This window comes from Trachemys scripta, chromosome 6 (genome assembly GCF_013100865.1).
Source record: "Trachemys scripta elegans isolate TJP31775 chromosome 6, CAS_Tse_1.0, whole genome shotgun sequence".
In the NCBI taxonomy this organism is placed as follows: Eukaryota; Metazoa; Chordata; order Testudines; family Emydidae; genus Trachemys; species Trachemys scripta.
The window spans coordinates 91,426,010-91,452,709 of record NC_048303.1 but is presented as its reverse complement, the minus strand read 5'-3'; the positions used below and the strand labels follow the sequence as shown (position 1 = coordinate 91,452,709).

The 26,700-nt window shown below is 41.1% G+C and overlaps 1 protein-coding gene across 1 annotated transcript in view; it reads right to left on the bottom strand.

Moving 5' to 3' along the window:
* Positions 1-24,433, bottom strand: part of C6H9orf135 (chromosome 6 C9orf135 homolog) — a 49,168-nt gene extending 24,735 nt beyond the window's left edge. Inside the window, exons 1-2 of the mRNA XM_034773036.1 lie at positions 24,167-24,433; positions 7,347-7,455 (exon numbers count right to left, since the gene is read on the bottom strand). Of these exons, the coding sequence (XP_034628927.1) occupies positions 7,347-7,455; positions 24,167-24,264 (207 nt within the window). The 5' untranslated portion in view covers positions 24,265-24,433. The remainder of the gene's footprint in view (positions 1-7,346; positions 7,456-24,166) is intronic.
* Between the last annotated feature and the right edge of the window lie 2,267 nt (positions 24,434-26,700).

Sequence of the window (26,700 nt, the reverse complement as noted above, 5' to 3'; positions counted from 1 at the left end):
AACCTATTTTACTTCATGGGACCAACATTTTAATAAGTTTGCAAAGATCTTTTTTTTTCATTGTATAAATAGGGGAGAAGAGAGAGTACAAACTGGTCACATTTGCTCATCATTTTATTAAAATGGTCAAAAAAGCCTTGTTAAACAAAGACTTATTCAATAAGGGACAAACTGACAGTCAGTCTGCCCGTTAACTTTTTTCATTCTGATTTTTTCCTCAGAATGGCATTGTTATTGTTTTATATACTTTAAGAAAGCCCTCTCTTACATTTTACCAAATGAGATTTCATTCAAATCAGCTACATGAATAGGTGATCTTATAACAAACATAAAAAAGTAAGATACACCACCATATTATTCATAAAAGTGCAGAAAAATGTCTAAAATCTCATCTTAATCAGCTCCCAGTAGTTCAATAAAAATACAGAGAAATTGTACTTGTATTCCCAGTTTCATTTGTAATTGGCTAAAACATAGGGAAAATGTTCAGTGATAATGCAGTCTTTACATAAGTGTTCAGTTGTATTGATATTTGCACGAACATCTATTAAATAAAATGACAGCATCTTAATTGAAATTTCAAGTTTATTTCTTTAAAATTCATTGTTTAATTCAACAGTTAGAAGTAATAATGCACACTATACAATTCTGCCTGGTCATCGCTATATTCAATCAGCAAACCAATGTCTGTTCAGCATTTGGGACTTTTTAACCTCATGTACCATACTATTTTGAAGTATGGTACCACAGTGAAATTGTTAATGGAAATGTATGCCTTGATAATGGCCTATCACATCTAAAATCAGTACCTTGGCCTAGTCTCAGCATCATTAGTAGGGAAACAAACAGATTCCATTAAGATTATCACTGGAATACATACATCAGATGTTGCATATCTACCATGAAAAATACAACTTAGTTGTGATATGGAAGCAAAAGTAAAATATATTCTAACACTTAATACAGAGTCTTATAATACTTATTACGTTGTGCTTTCACACAGCCTTCATCAAGGGAGTGTTCCTCTCAACTGCACCTTCTATATAATGCTCTCTTTAGAGTCTCACATGATGAATTTAAGTGAAAACTTAGTAACTGTTAATTTTATTTCTTCAAGTTCTTCTATATCAGTGTGAACACTTCAGTTTTACTCCTCCCTGAACAGAAAACCCCCTCCTCTTAGAGATACTGAAAGGAAAGGTCTGATTGTTTCTCTTTGATTCCCTTTTTCATCTTCTAGGCAGCTCTTTCTTTAAAAGCCAAGTGTGCTGCATTTAGAAATTCCCTACAGCCATAGTCATAGCTCCGTTTTCCTGCTGCAGGGGTAAATGGTGCCTGTTTTTTCTGTTGGGGGGAAGAACCTTGCCTATAGCAAGTATCAGCCTCAGCTATTTAGGGACTGCTGTGCATAGTGCTAGATGAAAGAGTGGGGTTGGACTTATATTTCTGCCCAGATATGGAATATGAGAGGGAAGGCCAAACCCACACTACTCTGGAGACTTTTTTGGAAGCTGCCATGGAAGGAGTAGGTCATCAGGAGCTTGATGTGATGAGCATAGAAAGCATGCTTGAGAATTAGGAGAGAAAGGAGACATCCATATCCATGCTGTTCCAAATGCCAAGCCTATTTGACATCATTTCAGGGGAGAACTACAGTGGAGAAGGGGCGCTTGGGTGCTCATCATGAAAAGGAAAAGGGAGTAGCTGAGCCTATGTTGTCAGGAGATCCAAAGGGTCTCGACCATTTTCTGGATGGTGGTGCAAGAAACCTCCAGTATGAAACAGGAGAGACAGCAGTTGAAATCCTGGCTCCAATGAGATCTGTGGAAGTTTTGTCAGTTGAAATCAATGGGGCAAGGATTTGGCCTGGAATATCTGAAGAGGGGAACTGGCTGGCTGAGGCCCCGGTATAATGATTCTTGCTAGCTGAGGCACTCTTCTGACAACCAAGTTGTCTCCTGGGAACTCCTCTATGCTGGGAGATTCAACACAATTAGTCAGAAGGACTTCCCGATGCTGGTCTGCATGAGGTCCCTGAACCCAAGCACTTCCTCCTGCCCCTAGACTTGGCCTCCAATTTCTTCACTATACGCTGTGTAGCCGTATCACCTGAATACACCGGGAATGCTGAGGACAGCATCAGACCCACTAAGCTCAAGCCTTAGTAATCAACTAGAAGCTGAAGAAGCTGTTCCACCTGCTGGAGACAACTGAGAATTCTGTAATGGCCAGCTTCTTAAATGTGCAATGAGAATGTCATCAAAATCTCAAATATTCTGTCCCCATCTATTGACAAAGAATGCAGTCTAGCAGTATTTGTGTAGATGAATGCAGACAGAAGTATGTGTTATTACAACACTGGTAATTATAGCATAGTTTTGTTTAGTTGGGATCATAAGGTTGGCTGCTTTTTAAACTACAAGGAAGTGTTTCAATGGAAAACACCTTCCCCCCCGAAGGGTGAAATGTATTTTGGTTGCCATGGCACACACTTGGCACAGTTACCTCCACTGAGCACTGTGCTATCTCCAACTAAAACACCAACCTAATATATGTTAAAATAAATCTCTTATCCCACTGACAAAAAAGTATTTGTGCACCCCCTTGTGTTATAGAGAATTGCTCTACAACATTCATGTTTTTGTAATCTACAGTTATATACATTTAAGTTGTTCCCTTGTAGGAGGTGAAGAAATTACCACCTCTTGAACTACAGTGGAATTCATAAAGTCATATACAATGCAATTCACCATAAGATACTTTCTAGTACAGCTGGCAGAAAGAGGTTTAAAATAGTTTTTTGCTCTCTTCACTACCAAATCAAAACCTTGGATGGCTAGCAGTAAATCAAATTAAGAGTAAAAGAAAGACAGGTCTCCCCAAGGCAAAACACCCTATAAAACAGTCAGCATTCATAACTAAAAAAAAAAAGTCCAGTGCATATATATACTGCACACAAGTCTACAATAAGTGTTGTACCAAACTGTTTAGTTCATAACAATTTTCCACTGTTGTAGAAAAACTAGAAAAATAATCTCTGGTCCTGGTGGAATGTAACAGCAGTGTTTTTCCTTTTTAAAAATTACAGCACTTTTACTGGAATTTGATGAACAGAAAATGTGTGGTACATGGGAAGGCCTCCTCAAAATGAAAACAGTGCACCATTGCTATAAGTACTGTACTTCTGTAACTTTTCATGCCTCTCCACGGTATGGAAATTTAAATAATTCCATTGCAGATGAGGATTTTACTGATCCAATAGGATTGACAGGACCCAGTTCCAATGAAATCTCAGTCAGGCTTCCACATAATTTTTCCAGAGACTGCACAGTTTTGAATAAATGAAGAAGCTGGACACAAATAGGCTTGGTCATCACATTTTTACCATGTCTACTGTACTTATGAATATATTCCAGGGGTCAGCAACCTTTCAGAAGTTGTGTGCTGAGTCTTCATTTATTCACTCTAATTTAAAGTTTCGTGTGCCAGCAATACAATTTAACGTTTTTAGAAGGTCTCTTTCTATAAGTCTATAATACATAAACTAAACTATTGTTGTATATAAAGTAAATAAGGTTTTTAAAATGTTTAAGAAGCTTCATTTAAAATTCAATTAAAATGCAGAGCCCCCTGGACGGGTGGCCAGGACCCGGGCAGTGTGAGTGCCACTGAAAATCGGCACGCGTGCCATAGATTGCCTACTCCTGATATATTCTTTATTAATAGGCAAGTATGATAAGATGTTTAATGATTCACGATGAAGGATAATACCATATTTAATTGACTCATATTTAGTATTTGGGAATGTCCAGGTTTAAATAGGATTAGTAGTAGGCATCCTTCAGTCTCGAGAGACCATGGGTATGCACCCCTGAGAGATAAAGAATTTTCTTAGTTGGTTTTATGGCAATTGCGGCTGTGGCTGAAGAGACCCACTCGAGAGAGACAATCTCTGCCACATCTGTCACATTTAAAGGTGATGTTTTGACCCTTTGTGCTCTGCCTTCTGCAAGCTCTTTTCTCCTTTGCTAAGCTGGACGGCTTCCTCTTATAACTCCGGAGACCTTTGTTAAATTCTTGTTTCCAGGCTGCAGTCTTAAGTGTGATTTTCCCAGTTGTCCACATCCATGTCCATTTCTTTAAGGTCTCGCTTGCACACATCCTTGAAATGCAATTTTGGGCATCCTTTGGGTCTTTTTCCAGATGCCAATTCACTGAAAAGAATGTCCTTTGGGATGCAGCCATCATTTAATTCGGCACACATGCCCAAGCCAGCAGAAACATCTCTGTTTGAGGAGAGTTTGCATGCTGGGTATGCTGGCCTGCTTGAGCACATCAGTGTTGGTAACTCTGTCCCTCCAGAAGATTCCAAAGATTCAATGAAGGCAACGCATATGAAAGCGTTTGAGCCTCTTTTCCTGATGAGAGTAAGGTCCACGTCTTGCTCCCATACAAATGTATGCTGATAACACATGCACAATACACAGATCTTTGTGCGTTCTGTCAGTTTGTTCTTTTGCCATACCCTCTTGCTCAGTCTAGACATTGTTGTGGCAGCTTTTCCAATGCAGATGTTGAGTTCCATTTCAAGTGAAAGATTGACTGTGATAGTGGATCCCCGGTGTGTGAACGCGTTCACCACTTCAACTTCATAGTTGTTGATATTGCAGGAGAGTGCTTCCTCAACTCCTTGGCAAATTATGTTCATCTTTTTTAGGCTTATGGTAAGCACAAAGTCTTGGCAGGCTTTGGAAAAACTGTCCATAAGGTTTTGGAGATGAGCTTCTTTGTGGATTATCACTGCTGTGTCATCAGCAAAGAGGAGGTGTTGGATAAGGGTCTCCCAAGTCTTGGTTTTAGATCTGAGTCATGCAAAATATAGGAATAGCAAGGAGAAGATCACAGAGTTGGGGCAAGTACACAGCCTTGCTTAACTCTGCTATAAATTTGGAAAGCCTCAGAGACTGAGCCGTTGTATTGAATGGTGCCGTACATGTTTTCACGTAAGGATCGAATCATGCTTAAGGACTTTGGAGGGCATCCAATCTTTTCTAGAAATGCAAATAGTCAGCTTCTACTGACAAGGTGAAAAGTCTTTGTGAGATCAGTGAAGGCCACGTAAAGGGGCTTCTTTTGTTCTCTGCATTTCTCTTATAGTTGTCACACTGAGAAGATCATGTCACCTTTTAGCTCTGAAACTGCACTGTGATTTGGGACAGACTCTGTCTGCAAGGGTCTGAAGTCTGTTCAGGACAACTTGGGCAAAGGTTTTTTCCATAATGCTAAGAAGGGAAATGCCATGATAGTTGTTACAGTCACTGCTGTCTCCCTTTTTTTTAAATAGGGATTGCTAATGTCGTCTCTCATTTCTTGTGGTACTTCGCTTTCTTTCCAGCACAAGTAGAGCAAATCATGAAGATGTTGCAGTAGAATAGGTTTTCCGCATTTTATGACCTCTGAGGGTATTCAGTCTTTTCTGGGGGCCTTTCCACTGGGCAGTCCACCTATGGCAAGGCTAAGCTCTTCGACAGTTGGTTCATCGTCCAGTTGGTTCCTAACAGGCAGGTTTTTGATGGCATTGATGGGATAAGATGATAACATAATCCTGATACCTAGAAGAGAATTCTCAGTAAAAGGTAACTTTTATGATTGCAATACATCAACAGCAAGTTATCCTGGGCCCAACTAACTGTTGCCCTGCACTTAGTGCACAGTGAGTGAAAAACAGTATCAATGGTTAGTATTTTGCACCCATTTTGCAGGGTTATAAATGATTGCCCCATGTGCAGGACAACAAAGAATCTGGCTCCCTCTACAAGAGAATTTTAAACTTATTATAGGCTTATTGCTACTTTTGAGATATATTTCTATGCTATTCTGCTGCTTTTTAGACATTATACCAATACTAAAATTTATATAAAAATTTAAGTGAAGATGACATAAGTAAATTCAAACATGTTATTACAACATAAAGATTGAGAATTTAAGGTCTGTTCCTGCTCTCGTTGAAGTCTATAGGAGTTTTGCCATTTATTTCAACATGAGCAGGATTGGATTTTTAAACACATAAAAGTCAGAAAAGAAAAATTATGGCTCCTTCTGTAACTGTAATTTGTTTCCACTGGTTATATTCCAAAAGCTTTGCTTTTTAAAAAAAATTAGGATACTGACAACAATATACATATCTACCATGCCATTATAAAACCCAAGAATTTAAAACCCAAAGACGTTCTAAATTTCACTCACCCCAAATAACACAGACATATTATCAAGTACAAATAAATTAATATTTCATACCACCACCACAGCCTTGTAGTTGATTGTTATGATGTCATGTGATCAGCTACACATTCCACACTTCATGCTGGAGTTCTTGTATTGATATGCATCATTGCATATCTTGGATAACAAAATATGCAGTTTCAAAACACATCTTTTAATTTTGGAGTTTGATCTGTTAATGCAATCTGGGGTTCATCACTGTGAGTGTGCAGATTGAGACACAGTAGATGCCAGGCTTGTGAGTGGAGGACTGAGAGGAGGATCTAAACCTGAAAGACTAACTCATAATAACAAAAATAAAATAATAAATAATAATAATAAACATGTTCTGAAGAAGAGGGTACTAACTACGCTAACTAGACTCCCATCCTAGAAGTGGTGGTATGGTTGATTAAAGGTTTCTGGAGAAGGAAGCTCTAATAAAGTCTATTAGAGCTATTATATCTAAGCATAGGATTTCATTAAAGAAATTTTTTTGTTTACTGCTGAAAGAAATTGATTTTAGTTTTATTTTGTCTGTGCCAGATCCTTAGCTGGTGTAGATGGGCATAGCTCCATTCCTGATTATTTTAACCAAACTAAACCCCTTTTAAGCCAACAGACATTCAGGTCTACATATTTTAAAGCAATATTTGCTGTATTATAATATATACTTCTGAAAAATTAGCTTCTTTTTATGCCTGCATGCATCCCATAATTTTGTTAGATTTGTAAATAAGCATTTTTTCATTTTTCTTACTCTGTTTTCCTTATTTTTAATTTAACAATAAGTAATCAGGAAGGGTACAAAAGCAGAAGGGTGGGAAAGAAGTCTAACATGACTGACTTTGAAAAACACTAAAAACATCTTAGAGGGAACCAGGAAGGTAGCCTTTAAACAAGGAAAAGAAATGTTAATTTAGTGGTATGGAATTTAAATATTCTTTTATTAAGTTTGTCCAATAGGTCCATGCTGGAGGCCAATTCAACACATGCCTCCAAAACCAAAACCAGATGCAAGCCCTAATGATAAATACATAAACGATATTGAATAATTTGAGCTAAAACAAAGAAAAAATATTTACCCCATCCACAGTTCCGAATCTCGAGTAAGTAGATTGACATAAATTCTTTGAACCCAAAGGAACTTCATTTATATCATAATCTTTAGGTTCAGCCTCTCTGTTTTGGTGCCTTTAAAAAAAAAGTTTATATTTGTGAGATGACAAATGTAATCATGATCTCTTGTTTTGAAATCAAAATTTCACTGGATATAGTGAAATTCTCCACATTTATGCATATCATGGGCTTCGCACTACTGTACCACCCATTCTTTTATGCTACTGTTATAATCACTAGTGCAGTTGCTGGTTGCAATAGTATCTTGTTGCACCTAGAAGTGAAGCGTGAGATTTACCACTGAAAATAATATATTTAATAGTAATACTAAATATAATTAAACAGAAAAAATTAAAGAAAAAAATCTAACAGAAAGAAACTAGGAAAGCAATAGACATGTTGACTGAAGTTTTACATCAACAAACCTATGGCATATCAGCTAACCTATCACTACCCCTTTTCCCCTTTGAAAAAATGTTACAAGAATCCAAAATGAAATGAAAAAAGGATAATGTAATTTTAGGTCAAGGTATCTTTTGATAAAACAATTAACATTTAAAATCAGAAAGTTTCTTTATTTAGTGAAATAAACACTATGCAAATTATACAAATAATCCTGCATTACATACTAATCTGTTTACACCAGGCAAGGAACTCAAGCTGCCTGCTGGTGAAAAGCATTCACTAGCTAAGGCAAAGCCAATGTCAGACAAGTATCCAACTCCCTCCTGCTCATGCCTTTGAAATAATTTATTAGCAAACAATTAAATCTGAGACTGAATTTCCATATCTAGTCTAAATGGATTCTGTTTGCTCCCCTACGACTGGTGAGTGTGATACATTAGAAGAGATTTTCAGTCACAAAGATAGACAGTTATGTGCCAAGCACTGTTGTCAAAAATCCATTTTTATTTACATCCTGGAGAGCACGTATAAAGGTTCAGCCAATACAGCACTCTATACAAAGAAATATTTCAGTTCTTCATGGTTACAAATAATGGAGAAAAATTTAATTTTTGTGTCAGGAACTAGCATTCAGAAGTATAAAACATTCAATGGATACTTGTATTCAATAGATAATGTATTCAATAGATAACGTATTCATTATCTATTCCTAGAAAACTCTTCTAGATGGGGAAGGAATATAACTGCTAGTCTTCACCTTACTGTCATTTTAGCCACACAGAAAAGGATTATGCAGGGACACGACACTAATGAGACACCTTTTGGATACATATAATTAATAGAACTGCTAAGGAATAACTGTAGAATACAAAAAGGCAACTTTGAACAGTAGCAGCAAAGTGCAAGAATGGATGAAAACCCTAAACATATCCCCCCACTCCCACCTTTCCTTCCCTGGTGAGAGAAATAGCTTACATTGGTGTGGGTGAAATCCTGATCCTATTGAAGTCAATGGGAGTTTTGCCATTGACTTAAACAAAGCCAGGAGTTCACTGTGTGCATGTGTGAGAGAATGTAGTTGATGTAAAGGAGATTTAGATCTCGATGTCATCTGTATATTGATGGCATTTTAAAATGTGTTCTTGCAGTTGCCCTCTCACTAGCTTGATATAGATGTTGAATAATGTGATGGAGAGAACTGAGGCCTGCGAGACTCTAAGGGCTTTAATGAGGAGGAACAGTTATCCCAAACCATCCTCTGAGTCCATCCATGCCTACACGGAGCAGCAATGCTCACTACAGGGATATAATTTCTAAAGCGCATTAACATGCTGTGCACTAATTCTCTGTATAGACATTTCTGGTGCACACTAAACATTCTCTCCCACACTTAAATATAGTGCTGTTTCAAACAGAACTATGTTTAAGTGCATTAGGAAACTTTTAGTGTGCAACAGCAGGGTCTACATGGACTAATTAGTGTGCAACATCTTAGTACGTTTTAGAAATCACACCTCTGTAGTGCACATTGCTGCTCCACGTAGAAAAGCCCTATGTGTTTTTACAGGGCCTACCATGATGGGATCCTGAACCTGATTGGGGCCTGCAGGCACTGCCATAACATTAAAAACAATTATACAAATCATGGCAAGATATTTTGGGTGGGAAATTAATTTTGCTTACAGCTTTTAAAATAATCTCTCTATATGCAAAAGAGCTTTAAAGACGGTAGGAAAGTATTCCTGTCCAACAAATGTTTATTTAATTGGAAAAAATGTCACTCCCTACATTCTTACGGGAGTACAGTACAGTATTCTATTTGAATGTTTCTCTCCCTTTTAATGGCTATGGACTCACGAGTTGTTTTCAAGCTTTGGTACTAAAAGATTCTTTTACTAGAATTAATTCTTTCTTTTCAAAGAGACAAGACAGATGGTCCACACATGCCTCTCTCAAGCTGTTCAGGGGAAGTCCAAGCTGGAGGTCAAATTGTCATTTTAACTTTTTTTGTTTTTTGTATTAAAAAAAACCCAACAATGTCAATGTTCAAGGGTCTGACTTTAACAAAACAAAGACAAAACAAACAACTTTCCCCTTTGTGACTAGCTATTGCATGGTGTTTACAGAATTGTGTGATGATCATTCTAAGTTCTTCAGGAAAGGGACCTTGCTTTCATACTTGTTTTTAAAGCGCGTAGCACACTGATGGCTCTGTATAAATACATAGAAAATAATAACCAGCATATATATTCAAGCCTAAGAACAATGGGATAAAGGGAGAGGCAGACCAAATTCTGAAATCCTTCCTTTTGTTACTTTAAGTCGGACCCTTGGTATTTTTTTTTTTTTTTTTTTAGTATTACCATCTTGATCCAACATCCAGTGGATTTAGTGGAAACAATCCCACACTCGTACTTCAATATAAGTTTGATCTGGTCCTACAGTTGTCGTTTTTTAATTCAGGGATTTCTGGGCATTTCTTTCTCTATTTCTTTTTAAAGTCTAACATCTAAAATACTGGTTTTCAATCTGTAGTCCATGGACCCTGAGGGTCTGCAGACTATGCCTAAGGGATCTGCGAAAGTTTGTCATTACCATAGAACAGTGGTTTCCAACCTGTCGTCCAGGGACTTGTGCGGGTCCGTAGACTATGTCTAAGATTTCCAAGGGATCTGCACCTTCGTTTGAAATTTTTTAAATTAAAAAAGGTTGAAAGCCACTGATCTAAAAGCATACCAAGAAAACAAAACAAAAAAGCCAAACTCCTTCTTTAGCATTTTATCTGGTACACAGGTTCGGGTTTATATAGAACAATGGTCACCAACTGGTCGATCGCGATCGACTGGTTGATCCTGGAGACTCTCCAGGTTGATCGCAGTCTCCGGTGGTGCAGCGGGGCTGCTGCTAAGGCAGGCTCCCTGCCTGCTCTGGTCCCATGCTGCTCCCGTGGCTGGGGGGAGGGGGGAAAAGGAGGCGGCCAGGGGTCTCTGCGTGCTGCTCCTGTCTGCAAGCACCACCCCCGCAACTCCCATTGGCTGGGAACGGTGGCCAATGGGAGCTGAGGGAGTGGTGCCTGCAGAGAGGGGCGGTGCACGGAGCCATGTGCCCCCCCCAGTGGCCACAGGGGCACGTTGGCCCCCTCCGGGAGCAGCATGGAGCTGGGGCAGGCAGGGAGCCTGCCTTAGCCCCCCACTATGCCGCCAACTGAGAGCTGCCCAAGGTAAGTGCTGCCCAGTGGAAGCCCGCACCCCAACCCCCCTCCCAGAGCCAGCACCCCATACCTCCTCCTGCACCTCAAACCCCTGCCCAGCCCTGAGCCCCCTCCCAGAGCTAGAGCCTCATACTCCCTCCTGTACCCCAACACTCTGCCCCATCCCAGAGCCCCCTCCTGCACCCAAACTCCCTCCCAGAGCTTGCATCCCTCATCCCCTTCTGCACCCCAAACCCCTGCCCCAGGCTCAGCCCGGAGCCCCCTCCCACACTGCAAACCCCTCAGCCCCAGCCCAGAGTCCGCACCCCCACCCAAACCCCAACCCTCTGCCCCAGCCCAGTGAAAGTGAGTGAGGGTGGGGGAGAGTGAGTGACGGGGGGGGTGGAGTGAGCGAGGTGGGGTCTCGGGAAGGGGTGGGGTAGATCCTGGGTTGCTCTTAAATTCAAAAAGTGATCTTGGGTATAAAAAGGTTGGAGACCACTGTTATACAACATGAGCTGAATTAACTGTTATTTCCATGATAATAATATGATAAAACATTAAGATTGGGACTTTTAAGGGTTAAATCATGCAGAATGATAAAGTTAAGGCTACACATGCAATCTGGAACTCTGATCCCAATTTCTATGCACCTTACAGAGTCCCCAAATGGCCCTGTCCTGTCAATTTGCAGGAACATATCTGACTAGATTTTCCACTGCACAGGTAAATTACCCACCCATACATGTGCAGCAAAAGTCTTCCTTTTATATACACCTTTGTTTTTTAAAGAAGGAGTGCACTGCTAATTAACGAGGGCTATTCCTAAACCAAATGACACCCTCTAGTCCCCCAGCATTTTCAACTGAACAGCATCTTAAAACAAGAAAATGCTGCACGAATTTTGGATAACAGAAACAGAGTTTCTCTTCCACCCAGTTTTCGACTGGAATGCCCAGTCAAAAAGGGAACCTGGCAGCTCCAGTCAGCACCGCTTACTGGGCTATTAAAAATCCGGTAGGCGTGGCTGGCTTCCTACTTGGCAGGCTTCCTACCTGGCTCCGCATGGCTCCCCGGAAGTGGTGACATGTCCCTTGGCTCCCAGGTGGAGAAAGGGCCACAGGGGTCTGTGCACTGCCCCCCGCCCCACCCTGAGCACCGGCTCCACACCTCCCCTTCGTCAGGAACCGTGGCTGATGGGAATTGCAGGGGCAGCGCCTGAGGGCAGAGGCAGCAGGCAGAGTCGCCTGGCCGGGCCTCCACTTAGGGAGCCAAGGGTCATGCCGCCGCTTGCAGGTAGCTACCCGAGGTGAGCGCCATCCGGAGCTCACACCCCAAAACCCTTCCTGCAACCCAACTCCCTGTCTCAGCCCTGAGCCCCCTCCCACACCCAAACTCCCTCCCAGAGCCCACACCACGTACCCACTCCCACGTCCTAAACCCCTGCCCCAGCCCACAGCCTCCTCCCGCACTCTGAACCCCTCAGCCCCAGCCTGGAGTCCCCTCCTGCAACCCAAACCCCTCATCTCCAGAGCCCGCACCTCCAGCCAATGCCCTCACCCCAACCCCCTGCCCCAGCCTGGTGAAAATGAGCAAGTGAGTCAGGGTGGGGGAGAGCAAAAGACAGAGGGATGGGGATGGAGTGAGCGGTGGCGGAGCCTCAGGGAAGGGGGGACAAGGGTGTTCAGTTTTGTGCAATTAGAAAGGGGGCAACCCTACCCATGGTCAAAAATGTTTGAGCTGGTTTTCCCTCAAAATAAATAAGTTATCTTTGAGCAGAGACCAAGTGTAGAACTGAAAATTTCAGAAACAAAATGCAGCTGCAAACAGCGGGAATCAAATAGAAAACTTTATGCAATCTTAACTCTAGTGATCATTGTTATCCTGATACTGTATAATACTTCGTCCACCAACATTGTCACTCGTCAAAAGGATTAAACAGGGACTTTCAAATAAACATGCCATTGTAGCTAAATCTCCTGATATTTAGTGTTTCTTTAAAGCCCTAGTCCCTGGAATCAAGTGATTATACAGGGGTCTCAGCTTTCATAGAAAAAAAGTGTTCTAGTCCTCATGGTTGCAAAGAAATGCATGAAAGCATGAGCTGAGTGTACCCTACAGCTCAGAAACCAGAAGACAAAGAAAAGAACCCCAAATTTTTTATTTTTGAAAATTTTCAAGCCAATCTTATAATTTTCTAGGCTTGACTTGTGATTTTTAAACACATGGTGTTGGCAGTACTACTAGCTAACCACTGAGCTACCCAAGTTCACAGTACTGTGTCAATTGCCATAATATTTAAATACCTCCTACCCTTTGCCCACTCCAACCCACACCCCAATGTTCATGAATAAGGTTTCTGCAATTTTATTTCCTAGTCAGTCACTGTGTCTCAGCTCAGGTAGGCATAACAGAAGTCCTTCTAGCAACACCAAGAAATGTAACTCTGCATGTTTAAAAGTATGTAACTTGTAATAGGGTTACCATCCGTCCGGGTTTCCCCGGACATGTCCGGCTTTTTCAGTGTTAAATGGCCGTCCAGGGGGAAATTTCTAATCAAGAAGAAATGTCCGGGATTTCCCCCTTCCCCTCCTGCGGAGTGCGGCATGGCTGATTGGACGCCTGGGCTGATTGAAAGCCGCTTGCAGCCACTAGGGCCTCTAGCAGCCAGAGTCCCTCCCCCTCCCCCGCTCCCTCCTCCCCACAGAGCAGCTGGCAGTGTTTGATTCCACGTGGAGCCTGCAGCTCTCCCTCTGCCTGGTGAGCGGGGGGAGCAGGGCAGGCGGCGGGGGCGGGGGTGTGTGTAGAGGCTGCAGGGGCAGGGCAGGCAGGGGGCGCAGAGGCTGCAGGGCAAGTGGGGAGCAGGGGGCACAGAGGCTGCAGGGGCAGGGGGGTGCAGAGGCTGCAGGGTGAGGAGGAGCAGGGCAGGCAAGGGCATAGAGGCTGCAGGGGCGAGTGGGGAGCAGGGAAGCACTTAGCAACCCCCAACCAAGATCAGAGAGGGAGGGAGGAGGGGGAATGTGGGGTGCTCAGAGGAGGGGGCGGAGAAGGGGTGGGGCGGAGCTGGGGCAGGGCCAGGGGCGGTACCGGGGCCCCGTGGAGTGTCCTCTTTTTTAAATGTTTGAATATGGTAACCCTAACTTGTAACAGATACAAAATTTACTGTAAGTGAAAGTACTCTGAAAGACCAAGAGCTAGTAAAATAAAGATGAAAAGTTACAATAATAAAAATCAATTTATATTAAAAAAATTACCACTAAAGATTTGGTTCATACAGACCTGATCCACCCCCTTACACTTGGTAACTTATTCCATAAGTGATGTCAGTGATTTCAGTAGGCCTATTCACCGAGTAAGATTCTACTCAACATGTGTATGAGTGGCAGAAACTTAGAACCATTCAGGCTTTTATACAGTGCTGTAAAAATCCTCAAGAGCCTGCATAGTTTGAGAGGGTGGGGAGAAAGAGGTTAAGTTTGGATATTTTGGGATCTCTGTTACACAACTCTTCTATTGTAGCCAATAATGGAAAGAAGCATTATTCCTCTCCTGCATATTTATTTAATTTTGTTTGTTTGTTTTTGTTTGCAAAAGGGTAAGGAGGGCAAGGAAACTAAAGCTCCTCTCAGGGAACAGCAGGACAGGAAGGAAGGTATGATCTCCAAACCCTCAGAGCTTGGGGATCTTTGGGAAACTTTACTCCCAACAATCTGGATTCCAAATGTTCCACAAGGAAGCTTTCCCTCTGTAGTGATCTGCAGGCATGGCTCCTCATTCTTTGTGGCAAAGGAACCATGCTGCCATTGGCCACCTCCCACCACAGCAGTAATACATCACTCTGCAAACCCGTGGACAAGACCCCGATGCTACCACACTATGAGCAGCATTAACTTCTGTGCTGATAATCATTCCACTATCATAAGGCTGAGAGAGGATAATACCATGATGTTTGGTGCTTTCTTCTTCTTCCCTGGCATACCCATGACTGCCAAGCTCTGACCTGTGGAGTGGGAGCAGAGGGATTCCAAAGTGACCAAAAATAGCAGAAGCATGTTGGAAAGATGCTGCTCCCGCTCTTCTACATTCATCACAACTATATTCTGATTGCCAGAGAGAGGCATTTGTCTTATATTCTGGGGATATTTCTGAGATAAAATAACAGATTTAACCTGATATTCAGAGATAGTGATCATCTATAAATCCCACTTAAGGAACACCATATTGACTGGATGGCCACACTATTACATCCCTCCCCTAATGCTTTACAAACAGAGCAAGGACAAATAAACATAACAGCTTTTAGGGGGACACAGGATGGAAATGGCAAATATATTGCTAAAACAATAAAAAGGGACAGTTGACATGTATGTAATCTTCACCCCCCTACAATTTTGACCTTTGAGATTCAAAGCAGAAGTTTGGTTGTGTGTGTGTTTTGTTTTAATGTTGACCTTTTCACACACCTATACACTTTCTAATACCAATCAAACTACTGTGAGAAAAAACATTCTCACAATTATTTTTACTGGACTGAAAGCATGAAATCCTATAAATACTATGGTAAAATCTACACTTGCAAGATTTCCTGTCCTTTTGTGTGTGGGGATGATCACATTTTAGCAGGGCAAAATTCTGAAATCAATAGGAGATTTTTCAACTAAGGAAAACTTGGCTTCTTCTTGGCAACAAGGCTTCCTAGGTAACTCTAAAAGCATTTGAATGTTACAGTTAGAAAAGAATAGAATATAAAAGTTCAAAGAGAAAGTAAGTAGCAAATCAGGAGAGTTCTCTTACGTGTATTACCTCATCTTTCAGACACTCATTATTATTTTTATTATCATAGTGCCTAGTAACCTTAGTCATGAACCAAGACCAATTGTAAAGGAGACGTGTTGTAAAAGCAAGGCAACCTGGTCACTCATAATCATTAAAGATCCCATGACACTATTTTTGAGAGTAAAGATGTTAATACCACATTCTACAAGCCACTATCCTCCAATCCCACTGAGGAGTACCAAAAGAAACTATACCATCTGCTCAAGAAACTCCCTGCTATAGCACAGGAACAAATCTACACAGACACACCCCTAGAGCAGAGGTATTCTATCTGCTACCCAAGATCCATAAACCTGGAAATCCTGGACTCTCCTCCCCCATCATCTCAGGCATTGGCACTCTTAAAGCAGGATTATCTGGCTATTTGGACTCTCTCCTCAGACCCTACGCTACCAACACTCCTAGCTATCTTCGAGACACCACCAACTTCCTGAGGAAACTACAATGCATTGGTGATCTTCCTGAAAACCCCATTCTGGCCACTATGGATGTAGAAGCTCTTTACACCAATATTCCACACAAGGATGGACTACAAGCTGTCAGGAACAGTATCCCTGATGAGGCCACGGCACACCTGGTGGCTGTGCTTTGTGACTATGTCCTCACCCACAACCATTTTAGATTTGGGGACAACTTATACCTTCAAGTCAGCAGCACTGCTATGAGTACCCATCTGGCCCCACAGTATGCCAACATTTTTATGGCTGACTTAGAACAATGCTTCCTCAAGTCTCATCCTCTAGCGTCCCTCCTCTACTTGCACTACATTGATGGCATCTTCATCATATAGACCAACGAGAAAGAGGCTTTTGAAGAATTCCACCTGGATTTCAACAATTTCCACCCCACCATCAACCTCAGCCTGGACCAGTCCACACAAGAGATCCACTTCCTGGACACTATAGTGCAAATAAGTGATGGTTACATAAACACCACCCTATACCAGAAACCTGCTGACTGCTATACTTACCTACATGCCTCCAACTTCCATGCAGGACACATCACACAATCCATTGCCTACAGCCAAGCTCTAAGATACAACCACATTTGCGTCATCCCTCAGACAGAGACAAACACCTACAAGATCTTTATCAAGCATTCTTAAAACTACAATACCCACCTGGGGAAGTGAGGAAACAGATTGACAGAATAAGACGGGTACCCAGAAGTCACCTACTACAGGACAGACCCAACAAGGAAAATAACAGAACACCACTGGCCATCACGTACAGCCCCCAGCTAAAACCTCTCCAGCACATCATCAACTATCTACAACCTATCCTGGAAAACGATCCCTCACTCTCACAGACCTTGGGAGTCAGGCCAGTCCTCGCTTACAGACAGCCCCACAACCTGAAGCAAATACTCACCAGCAACTACACATACAACAGAAACACTAACCCAGGAACCAATCCCTGTAACAAACCCCGTTGCCTACTCTATCCCCATATCTACTCCAACGACACCATCAAAGGACCCAACCACATCAGCCACACCATCAAGGGCTCATTCGCCTGCACATCTACTAATTTGATATATGCCATCATGTGCCAGCAATGCCCCTCTGCCATTTACATTGGCCAAACCGGACAATCTCTACATAAAAGGATAAATGGACACAAATCAGACATCCGGAATGGTAACATATAAAAGTCAGTAGGAGAACACTTCAATTTCCCTGAAAAAAGAACAGGAGTACTTGTGGCACCTTAGAGACTAACAAATGAGTCTCTAAGGTGCCACAAGTACTCCTGTTCTTTTTGCGGATACAGACTAACACGGCTGCTACTCTGAAACCTTCAATTTCCCTGGACATTCAATAACAAAATTTAAAAAGTAGCCATCCTTCAACAACAAAAACTTCAAAAACAGACTTCAAAGAGAAACTGCAGAGCTACAATTCATTTGCAAGCTTAACACCATTAATTTGGGCTTGAATAGGGACTGGGAGTGGCTGGCTCACTACAAAAGCAATTTTCCCTCTCTTGGTATTGACACCTCCTCATCAATTATTGGGAGTGGACTACATCCACCCTGACTGAATTGTCAACACTGGTTCTCTACTTGTAAGGTAGTTAGTCTTTAAGGTGCCACCAGACTCCTTGTTGTTTTTGTAGATACAGACTAACACGGCTACCCCCTGATACTTGTAAGGTAACTCCCTTCTCTTCATGTGCCAGTATATTTATGCCTGTATCTAATTTTCACTCCATGCATCTGAAAAAGTGGGTTTTTTTACCCACAAAAGCTTATGCCCAAATAAATCTGTTAGTCTTTAAAGTGCCACCGGACTCCTTGATGTTAAACCAGATTTCTTTGCTAAATTCTATCTCAAGTACTTGTATTCTGCCTGTTTGGAATTACCATTGTTGTTGAAGTTGGATTAGTTCTTTGTTTCACCCTTTTAAAAACTGTAGTGTAATGTTGCTGGTCAGAATGGCCTCTGGGGTTTGTCTACACAGCAGGCAGACACCTGCAGCTGACCTATGTAAGCTGACTTGGGCTCAAGGGGCTCAGGCTATAGGGCTGTTTCATTACTATGTAGATGTCTGGGCTCGGGCTGCAGTAATGAAACAGCCCCATAGCCTGAGCCCCTTGAGCCAGAGTCGGCTGGCCCTGGCCAGCTGCAGGTTTTTCTTTGCTGTGTAGACATACCCTGGGTTTCATCCAGACAAGAATGACACCACTCCAGCAAGGGTCATTTATCTGCCACTGTCCACTCTAGTACACACTCTCTCCTATATGATGGCATCCTCTCCACTTCCCAATACTGTATTCATGATACAACTTTCTTCTTCTGTATGAAATACAAACACAATCAAGTATTTAATTTAAAAAAAATAAATAAAAAAAGTCAAGATAAATATTACCTACTCATATAGACTCTTGCTATTAGAACATATACCTCCCAGCTGACAATACAGACTGATCAGGGCATATTGCTCCTCTTTTAATCATACTATGAAAGTTCGTAACTCTCATGCCCAAATCCTACTACAGGGGTCAGCAACCTTTCAGAAGTGGTGTGCTGAGTCTTCATTTATTCACTCTAATTTAAAGTTTAGCGTGCCAGTAATACAATTTAACATTTTTAGAAGGTCTCTTTCTCTAAGTCTATAATATATAACTAAACTATTGTTGTATATAAAGTAAATAAGGTTTTTAAAATGTTTAAGAAGCTTCATTTAAAATTCAATTAAAATGCAGAGCCCCCTGGACGGGTGGCCAGGACCCGGGCAGTGTGAGTGCCACTGAAAATCAGCTCGCGTGCCGCCTTCGGAACGCGTGCCATAGGTTGCCTACCCCCGTCCTACTATGATTTTAAAAATTAAAAACCTTTTTTACATCTCAGCTTATTACATATATAAAAACTAGAAGGTATTCTACATACTACCAGATTGAACATACTCCTGATTAGAAAGTAGCAACAGCTGAATACAGTGTGTACAATTACATCTTGGAGGGCATAGCTTTCTTCAGCCTGCGTAATGTAACCTGATGCCCTTTATGATTGCTACCAAATAAATCAATATATAAACACCAGGTATTTATGAAATACCATAGCCTTATAGATATACAGGAAAGGAAATGTAGGATATACAAGTAAGGCCACAGTAATGCATCATAAAATACTGAAAAGAGACACATAATAGGAATAATATTACATTACTCAGAGTGAAAGACACACATTGTTCTGTGAAACTGCATAATCCAAAATAACATCAAAGCAATTAAAGATATGTTGGATCATTCTGCTCTGATTTGAATTTCAGTTATAAAAAATAATTGGATTACATTAAGTAGTTAACTAATTTGTTACTTTAATTTGCTTAGGGTACTATTACAACAATTTATTTAAAATGAAAAACTGATCTAACTATTACAGTTTCCTTATTTTATACTAAATAAATAAAATTGGACCCATAGTAACAGAGCATAGTTTTAATGTATTTTAGATTATAAAAAAATCACTTTATTAAAGTTCAGTTTAATAATAGAAATGCCAGGGGATAGAGAAAATGATGAATTATTTCTAAAAATAAAAGGATTTCTCATTATTTTCATTCTGAAAAACAAAACCCTTTTGCTTTATTTAACTTGAGAATCTGGATGGCTTTCTTATTAGCTAACCACTCACCAAAACAAATAGGTTTGTTATCATACTTCTGCACATCACATCCAAGGCTATTCCCATCTTTTTATGACCTAGTTATTTTATTTCATTTTTTGCATTACTTAAATAAGAATCTGACATTATACATACATACAATTATTAAGTGGTAAGAGGTCCCCTTCCCTGATGTTTTTGTTATACTCCTTGCCAGAGCAACAAGAGATTATGGGCCAAATTTTCACATATGCAGATCCATGTAGAGAAAATACAAACAAAGTGCATCTGTGATTGCATGCAAAATCAGGTAAACACATGCACAAACCATTTGATATCTACAAAAACAACAAAGAGTCTGGTGGCACCTTAAAGACTAACAGATTTATTTGGGCATAAGCTTTCGTGAGTAAAAACCTCACTTCTTCGGATGCATAGAGTGAAAGCTACAGATGCAGGCATTATATACAAACACATGGAGAGCAGGGAGTTACTTCACAAGTGGCGAACCAGTGTTGACAAGGCCAATTCAATCAGGGTGCATTTGATATCTAATTAGCTTTTGCATGTGCAATTCCTCTCTTTGTACACACATCTGAAAGTGTATTTTTACAAGCAAGTTTTTTGTATGTGAATCAGAACTCTAACTTTAAAAATGTTGTATATTTGCCTCTCACTCTGAAATCATTAGCGACTATGAGCTAAATTCTTGACCCCACCTACTGCAGAACCTCAATTACAAACACCTCGGGAATTCAAGTTGTTCATAACTCAGAACAAAACGTTATGGTTGTTCTTTCAAAAGTTTACAACTAAACATTGACTTAATACAGCTTTGAAACTTTACTATGCAGAAGAAAAATGCTGCTCCCCCCCCTTTGTTTTTAGTAATTTACAAGTAACAGTACTGTACTGTATTTGCTTTTTTATTATTATTATTATTTGGTCTTTACTGCTGCCTGATTGTGAAGTGTGTGATTGACTGGTCAGTTTGTAACTCTGTTATTCTTAACTTTGAGGTTCTACTGTACCTATGCAGAGTTCACAAGGAAATCAATGGGAGTTATATCAGAGTATCTGAAGGCAGAATTTGGCCCATATTCTATAATTTCAATTAATGCTAAATAGGGTTCCTATCGCCTGGCAAATTTTAAAGATAGGCAGTTATGGCCAATGGGAGCTGTGGAGCCAGCCCTCGGGGCAGGGGCAGCGCTTCCTTGGCCACCCATGAGTCTAGGGGCTGCAGGGACCTGGGAGCCAATTCTGGGAGCCGCGTGGAACTAGGGCAGGCAGGGATTACCTGCCTTAGCCCCGGGCTTCTGCTGCACCGCCAGCCAGGGTCCCTTTTCGACTGGGCATTCCGGTCAAAAACCGGATGCCTGGCAACCCTAATAACCTCAGGAGACAGCGCTTTCACAGGTACGGGAACCAAGCTATGGAACTCACTAGCAGATGAAATGGATTATTAACCTCACTACATTCAAGAACTAAACACAACCCTCACCCCCTTTCCTCCCAACACTTTCCTGAAATAATAATCTCATTCTCATGTATTTTAAAAAAACCTAAACCTGCCTCTTGATAGCAAAGGAGACAGATATGATTGGGATTTTTACCTTTGTCAGGAAATGAGATGCTTGATGGTGGAGGCTATATAAATATTTAGACAGACAGATAAAATAGATAGAAGTAGGGAGACTGAGGAGTGAATGGTAAATTCAGTAAACAGTCCAGCAGGAGATGCTTTCAGTTTTGCTTTCATTTCTTTTTTTAAAATGAGAGCCTCAACCACCATTCAGTCAGATTGGACACAATCACTCATGAATTATGACATGTCCAGAGCAGTGGATTCAGTGTAGGAGAGAGGTTTGCTTGGCTGAAGACTTAAGAGGGATGACTGAGAAGTAGAATGGCAAAACTTTTCCTATGCACATCTCAGCACCACTCACTGAAAACATCCTTGGGATCCTCTTTTCCTTTCACGAGCCACAATAGGCATTCTTTTTTTTCTCTTTGAAAATCTGGTCTCTATACGTGTATTGGATAGGGGGATTTTATATTGTTGCCCAATATGGCTTTCTGCTTCTGGTTTGTCTGCTTTCAAACATGAAGTGACCAAGAGTACAGCAGTTTTTGGTATCTGGTGATTTTACACACATGGATCTTTAGAAATTGTCCATACCTTTATTTATTTTTTGGCTCATAAATCATAATGAAGTTGGCAGAACCACACTACTATGAAAGGGGGGGGGGGGGAAGAAACTCTCTAATTCTAAAGCTTTTCTTCCATTTAAAATTCCATCTTTAGTTATTCTTCTTACACACTGCTTCTGTTTATGATTTCAACATATTAAATTTACAATAGTTTTACTATGAATTGGTTTACTTCAGATATGGAAAAAATGCTAGTAAATAGCACATTCTCTCCTTATAATACATTTCACATCTCAGACACATGCATGAATCTCTCACAAACATTTGCAGTGCTTAACTTTGGCTAGGCTAAGTAAACTGCCAAACAAATATCAAGGCAGGGACATAATTTACTATCCCAGTGATTTTCAGAAAAGCTTTCAATAACAGTGCTGTGCTCAAATCCACACAGTACAGAAAATATATATATGGAAAAGGGTACAGGCGCAAATGCTCCTGAATTTACTCATGACACAATTATGACTACAAAAATGTATCAGATTTTAAACACGTATGAGCCCATATGCATAGTGAAGACAATTAGGCATGAACAAAAAATAATCTGACACCATACACTAAAAATAATCGTAATACAAACATGGAGAGATAGAGAGGCAGGCAGACCAGGAATGAGTGTGGATAATATAATAAAACCATCTGCAAAATAGCTGACAGCAGTTAAAAATGTCAATTGCATATATATTGGCGTTTTTAGTATAAATCAGTTGAGGGCTCTATGGTGTCTGGTAGGCAATGCCCAAGTTGTGGGTAGTAAGAAGCCACACCACTTGAGGGGGAACATACGAGAAAGTACAAATTGCTACACCTCTTTAAGGGCTAGACAGAATATAGCCCATAATTGTTAGCGCTCTCTAGAGATCTATTTAGGTATTTACAACCCACTCATCATGGACACATATCTAAGCCCATTTGTAATCTGAACACATTTGAAGTTTCAGAGTAACAGCCGTGTTAGTCTGTATCCGCAAAAAGAAGAACAGGAGTACTTGTGGCACCTTAGAGACTAACAAATTTATTTGAAGTTTGAAGTTTGATTCTTTCCCCATTTTGGGGGTCCCCATATTCCTCCCCTTCTTCTTCCTTGCATCATCACTAGTGTATTAATTACTCATTTTGGGGAGCTAGTCATTATTGTGAGAAAGCCAGGATGAAGAAAGGAGTCTTACACAAATTAGTTCTGAGGGATCCTATATGCATCTTGCTTCTATTTCTCCTCTGCTTAGGCATTCACAGGGTTTATTCCACCCCCTGCATGCACCACTGAACCAGATCTATACCGTCCTTAGATTTCTGTAGTTATTTAAATGGTGAACTACTAGGTCCTAAAATATCCCCTATGCTTACTGAGAGTTTGGCCTTCACAGCACAGGATTTTGGATATAGCTATTTTTAAGAGTATAAATTCAAATACTGCAATATTCTAGAGTACTATTTTTTTAAAAAGGCAATTGCTCCTAAAAAGATCCACTTTTTAACAACAAAAATCAGAAAACAAGAAAAAACATGAAAATTTACCAGCTTGGGCACAAAGGAACAACCGTCTACATACAACAGTTGTATTGCTTTATCTTTAAGGCTCCTTTATACCAATATAATTCCTCCATGCTCAATGCCTTACCAGTTATAACTATTTTAGCAAAAGGAACAAACAAATCCAACCATAGTACAAACACTGTGTGCAGACCAGGCCAAAATCTACTCACCTTCCTTCGCCAAAGCTCACCATAATCTAAAAAGCCAGAGGAGTGACTTTTTGCAAGGGTATCCTATATATAGCAGAACATAACACTAGGGTGACCAGATGTCCCAATTTCATAGGGACAGTCCCGATTTTGGGAGCTTTTTCTTATATAGGCTCCTATTACCGCCCTCTCCCAATTTTTCACGCTTGCCCTCTGGTCACCCTACATAACACACATCTCTAGGAGGTGTGCAGTACACAAGGGAGGAGTGGATGTCTTTTTCCCTAGGCATTTTGCTGAGTACCACATATGTTCACAGACCCAGGGATACCAACAGTGGTGCCCTCTTACCAGCGGTACATTAGGGTGGGTCTCCCATATTGCACACAATGTGAGCGCAGAGTCAAAGCCCCCTTGCGCTCCAGCACATCTGGGGGTCCTATGTCCATCCTCAGGTGGGTCTCTCTGGAGCTGCAGGACTTGCTGCACTGTACTGACCCCCCAGACCTAAGCACTCAGCCTCCCCTCTCTCCCGTTCACACACACGGGCTAGACCCCTCCAGCAGCTCAGCCCCACTTCCCCACAGAAGCCTCCTTGCTCCCAACCCCCTGGAGTAACGCTGCGCCCAGCTCTCCCTCGCAGCACAAAAATAGTCCCTAAAAGATGCTAGTTCTTGAGGCTCCAAGTCTCTCAGGTACAACCAGAGACATTCCTACGCAGGCGCCGCCTAATCCCCTTGGTAACGAGAGACGCTGCGAGGAAGGGGGTGGAGCGAAGAGAGCTTCCGCGCTTCGGCCGGGACTATAAGGCTACGGCCTCCGAGCGAACAACGGATCAATGCGGCGCATTGCATGATGGGAAATGTAGTCCAGTAAAGACGGACATCTATTAAACCGGTGATAAACAACATGACTTTGTTTTAAAAGGGGCTGAGGGAGTTGAACCCTCTCCCGCATTTACCGCAGCACCTCCCGGCCTAACCTCTCCCATCTGCCGAGTCTGGAGGGCACAAGAGGCAACAAAGAGAGAAACAAATAGTGCTGTGATGACTTCCAGCTCCCAAGGGGGCCAGGCAGGTATCTCATCATTACCTATGTTGTCTGGTAGCAGCCAGCTGACTCAGTCCTGGACCAGTGCCCCCACTGTGCTAATTCCTGTACAAACAGGCCCTGCCCCAAAGAGTTTACAATCTAAGTTAACAGTATTCCTGCTCTGGAGACCAGACAGGCAGGGTGTGTCAGAAACAATTTTGCACACACAGAGCACTGAATAAATAATTTTGTTTTTGCTCCTGTTATGGTCACAAGAGGGGCCATCCAGCTATACAGATAGCCTTAGAAGTTAAAGGTGAAATCCTGGTCCCATTAAGGTCAATGGCAGAACTCCCACTGACTTCAGTGGGGTCAGGATTTCACCCTAAAGATTTGCAAGATTGGACCGGACTCTCATAAGTAGTTTAAATAGTTTAGGACTTTTTTATTGATATTTTAAATCTTCACTCCATTTGGACAAGCAGGTGCATAAGTATCGTGATTATAATTTTAGCTCATCAGATGATTTAAAGTTACCTTCAGCAAATAAATCCAAAATAGTATACATAGTTCTACTTACTTTCTATGCCATCAAGACCTCTTTGTAATAGATCTGTAAAACCAGCATTATTCCAAGGAGAGTGTAAACATTCATTTATGTAACAGGATTCAGATGATAAAATAGTAACCTTACCTAACAATATCATGTTATTTCTGTTTCTGCTATTACTGGTATCACTTCACTTTTTTGCAGTTTTTTTTTTAATATATTGTCCAAATCTTTGGAGATAAGAATCTTTGCTCTAATTTCCTTCTCTATAAATAAAAGCATGGTTTTATTCTGAAAAGTGTTGGTAAAAAGTGACATTAAGGGGTTCCATACCAATTTTGTCTCCATTATTTCCACATTAAATATGTTCTGTTTACAAGCTTTTTTAAAAAAGTGTTTTTTCTAACTATTGGCCCTGCAAATGAGAGTCACTCTGCTTTGTGCATCAGCACCTGTAATGAGGATTCTATAGGCCAAAATATCGCAACTGCAACACCTGTGCAAACCCATTTATTTCACCAGTAAATTAACTACATTGTCACTAATAGGGTAGCACTGGTATAACCGACTGGAACTTGGCACAGAATTCTATTGTCAAGAAGGAAGAGAAACCTAGTTCAAACTCTTTTACCTTCTTAGTTATGTTGGCTCTGCTGGAATAATGGGAATAAAAATGTAGTGGAAACTTACTTTTTGTCATTAAAGTGGTCAAATAAAACCCTGAATGCATTCAGGGAGCAGATCTGTTGAGTAAGATGCTTCCATTTTCATTCACTTTTCAGATTAGAGCTGCACTTTAAATATTTAAACATGTTGCAGACTAAGTTAATTAACTTTTAGTTTGCCCCATTGAACAGCTGAAAAGTGTGTATTAAACTGCCATTCACTTCTTCCTTTTCAGCATGTCTGTAAATGTTTATGGATGACTAAAGTCAGCTGCCAATTTACTTCTCTTTACAAATTACAATTAAGCCTTTAATTGATGTTGGTGTTCTCTAAGGCTATGTCTACACTACAAAGTTAAGTTGACTCAAGTTATATCAATGTTCATCTACCACTGTAATTAAACCACTGTTGCACATCCACACAATGCTCCTAGGATGGTGGAGTGCGTCCACAGTAGGTGCTCTTGCATAGCTATCCCACTGTGCAACTTGCCACCATCTGCTGCTGGGTGTTCTGGGAAGGGTTTGCAGTGCCTCATGGGAGAGGACTCAGCATTCCATGATGCAATTTTCTCCATCCCATCATTCCATGGGCTTCCTAGTACATTTTATGCCACTTTTCAACCGACCCTGTAAAC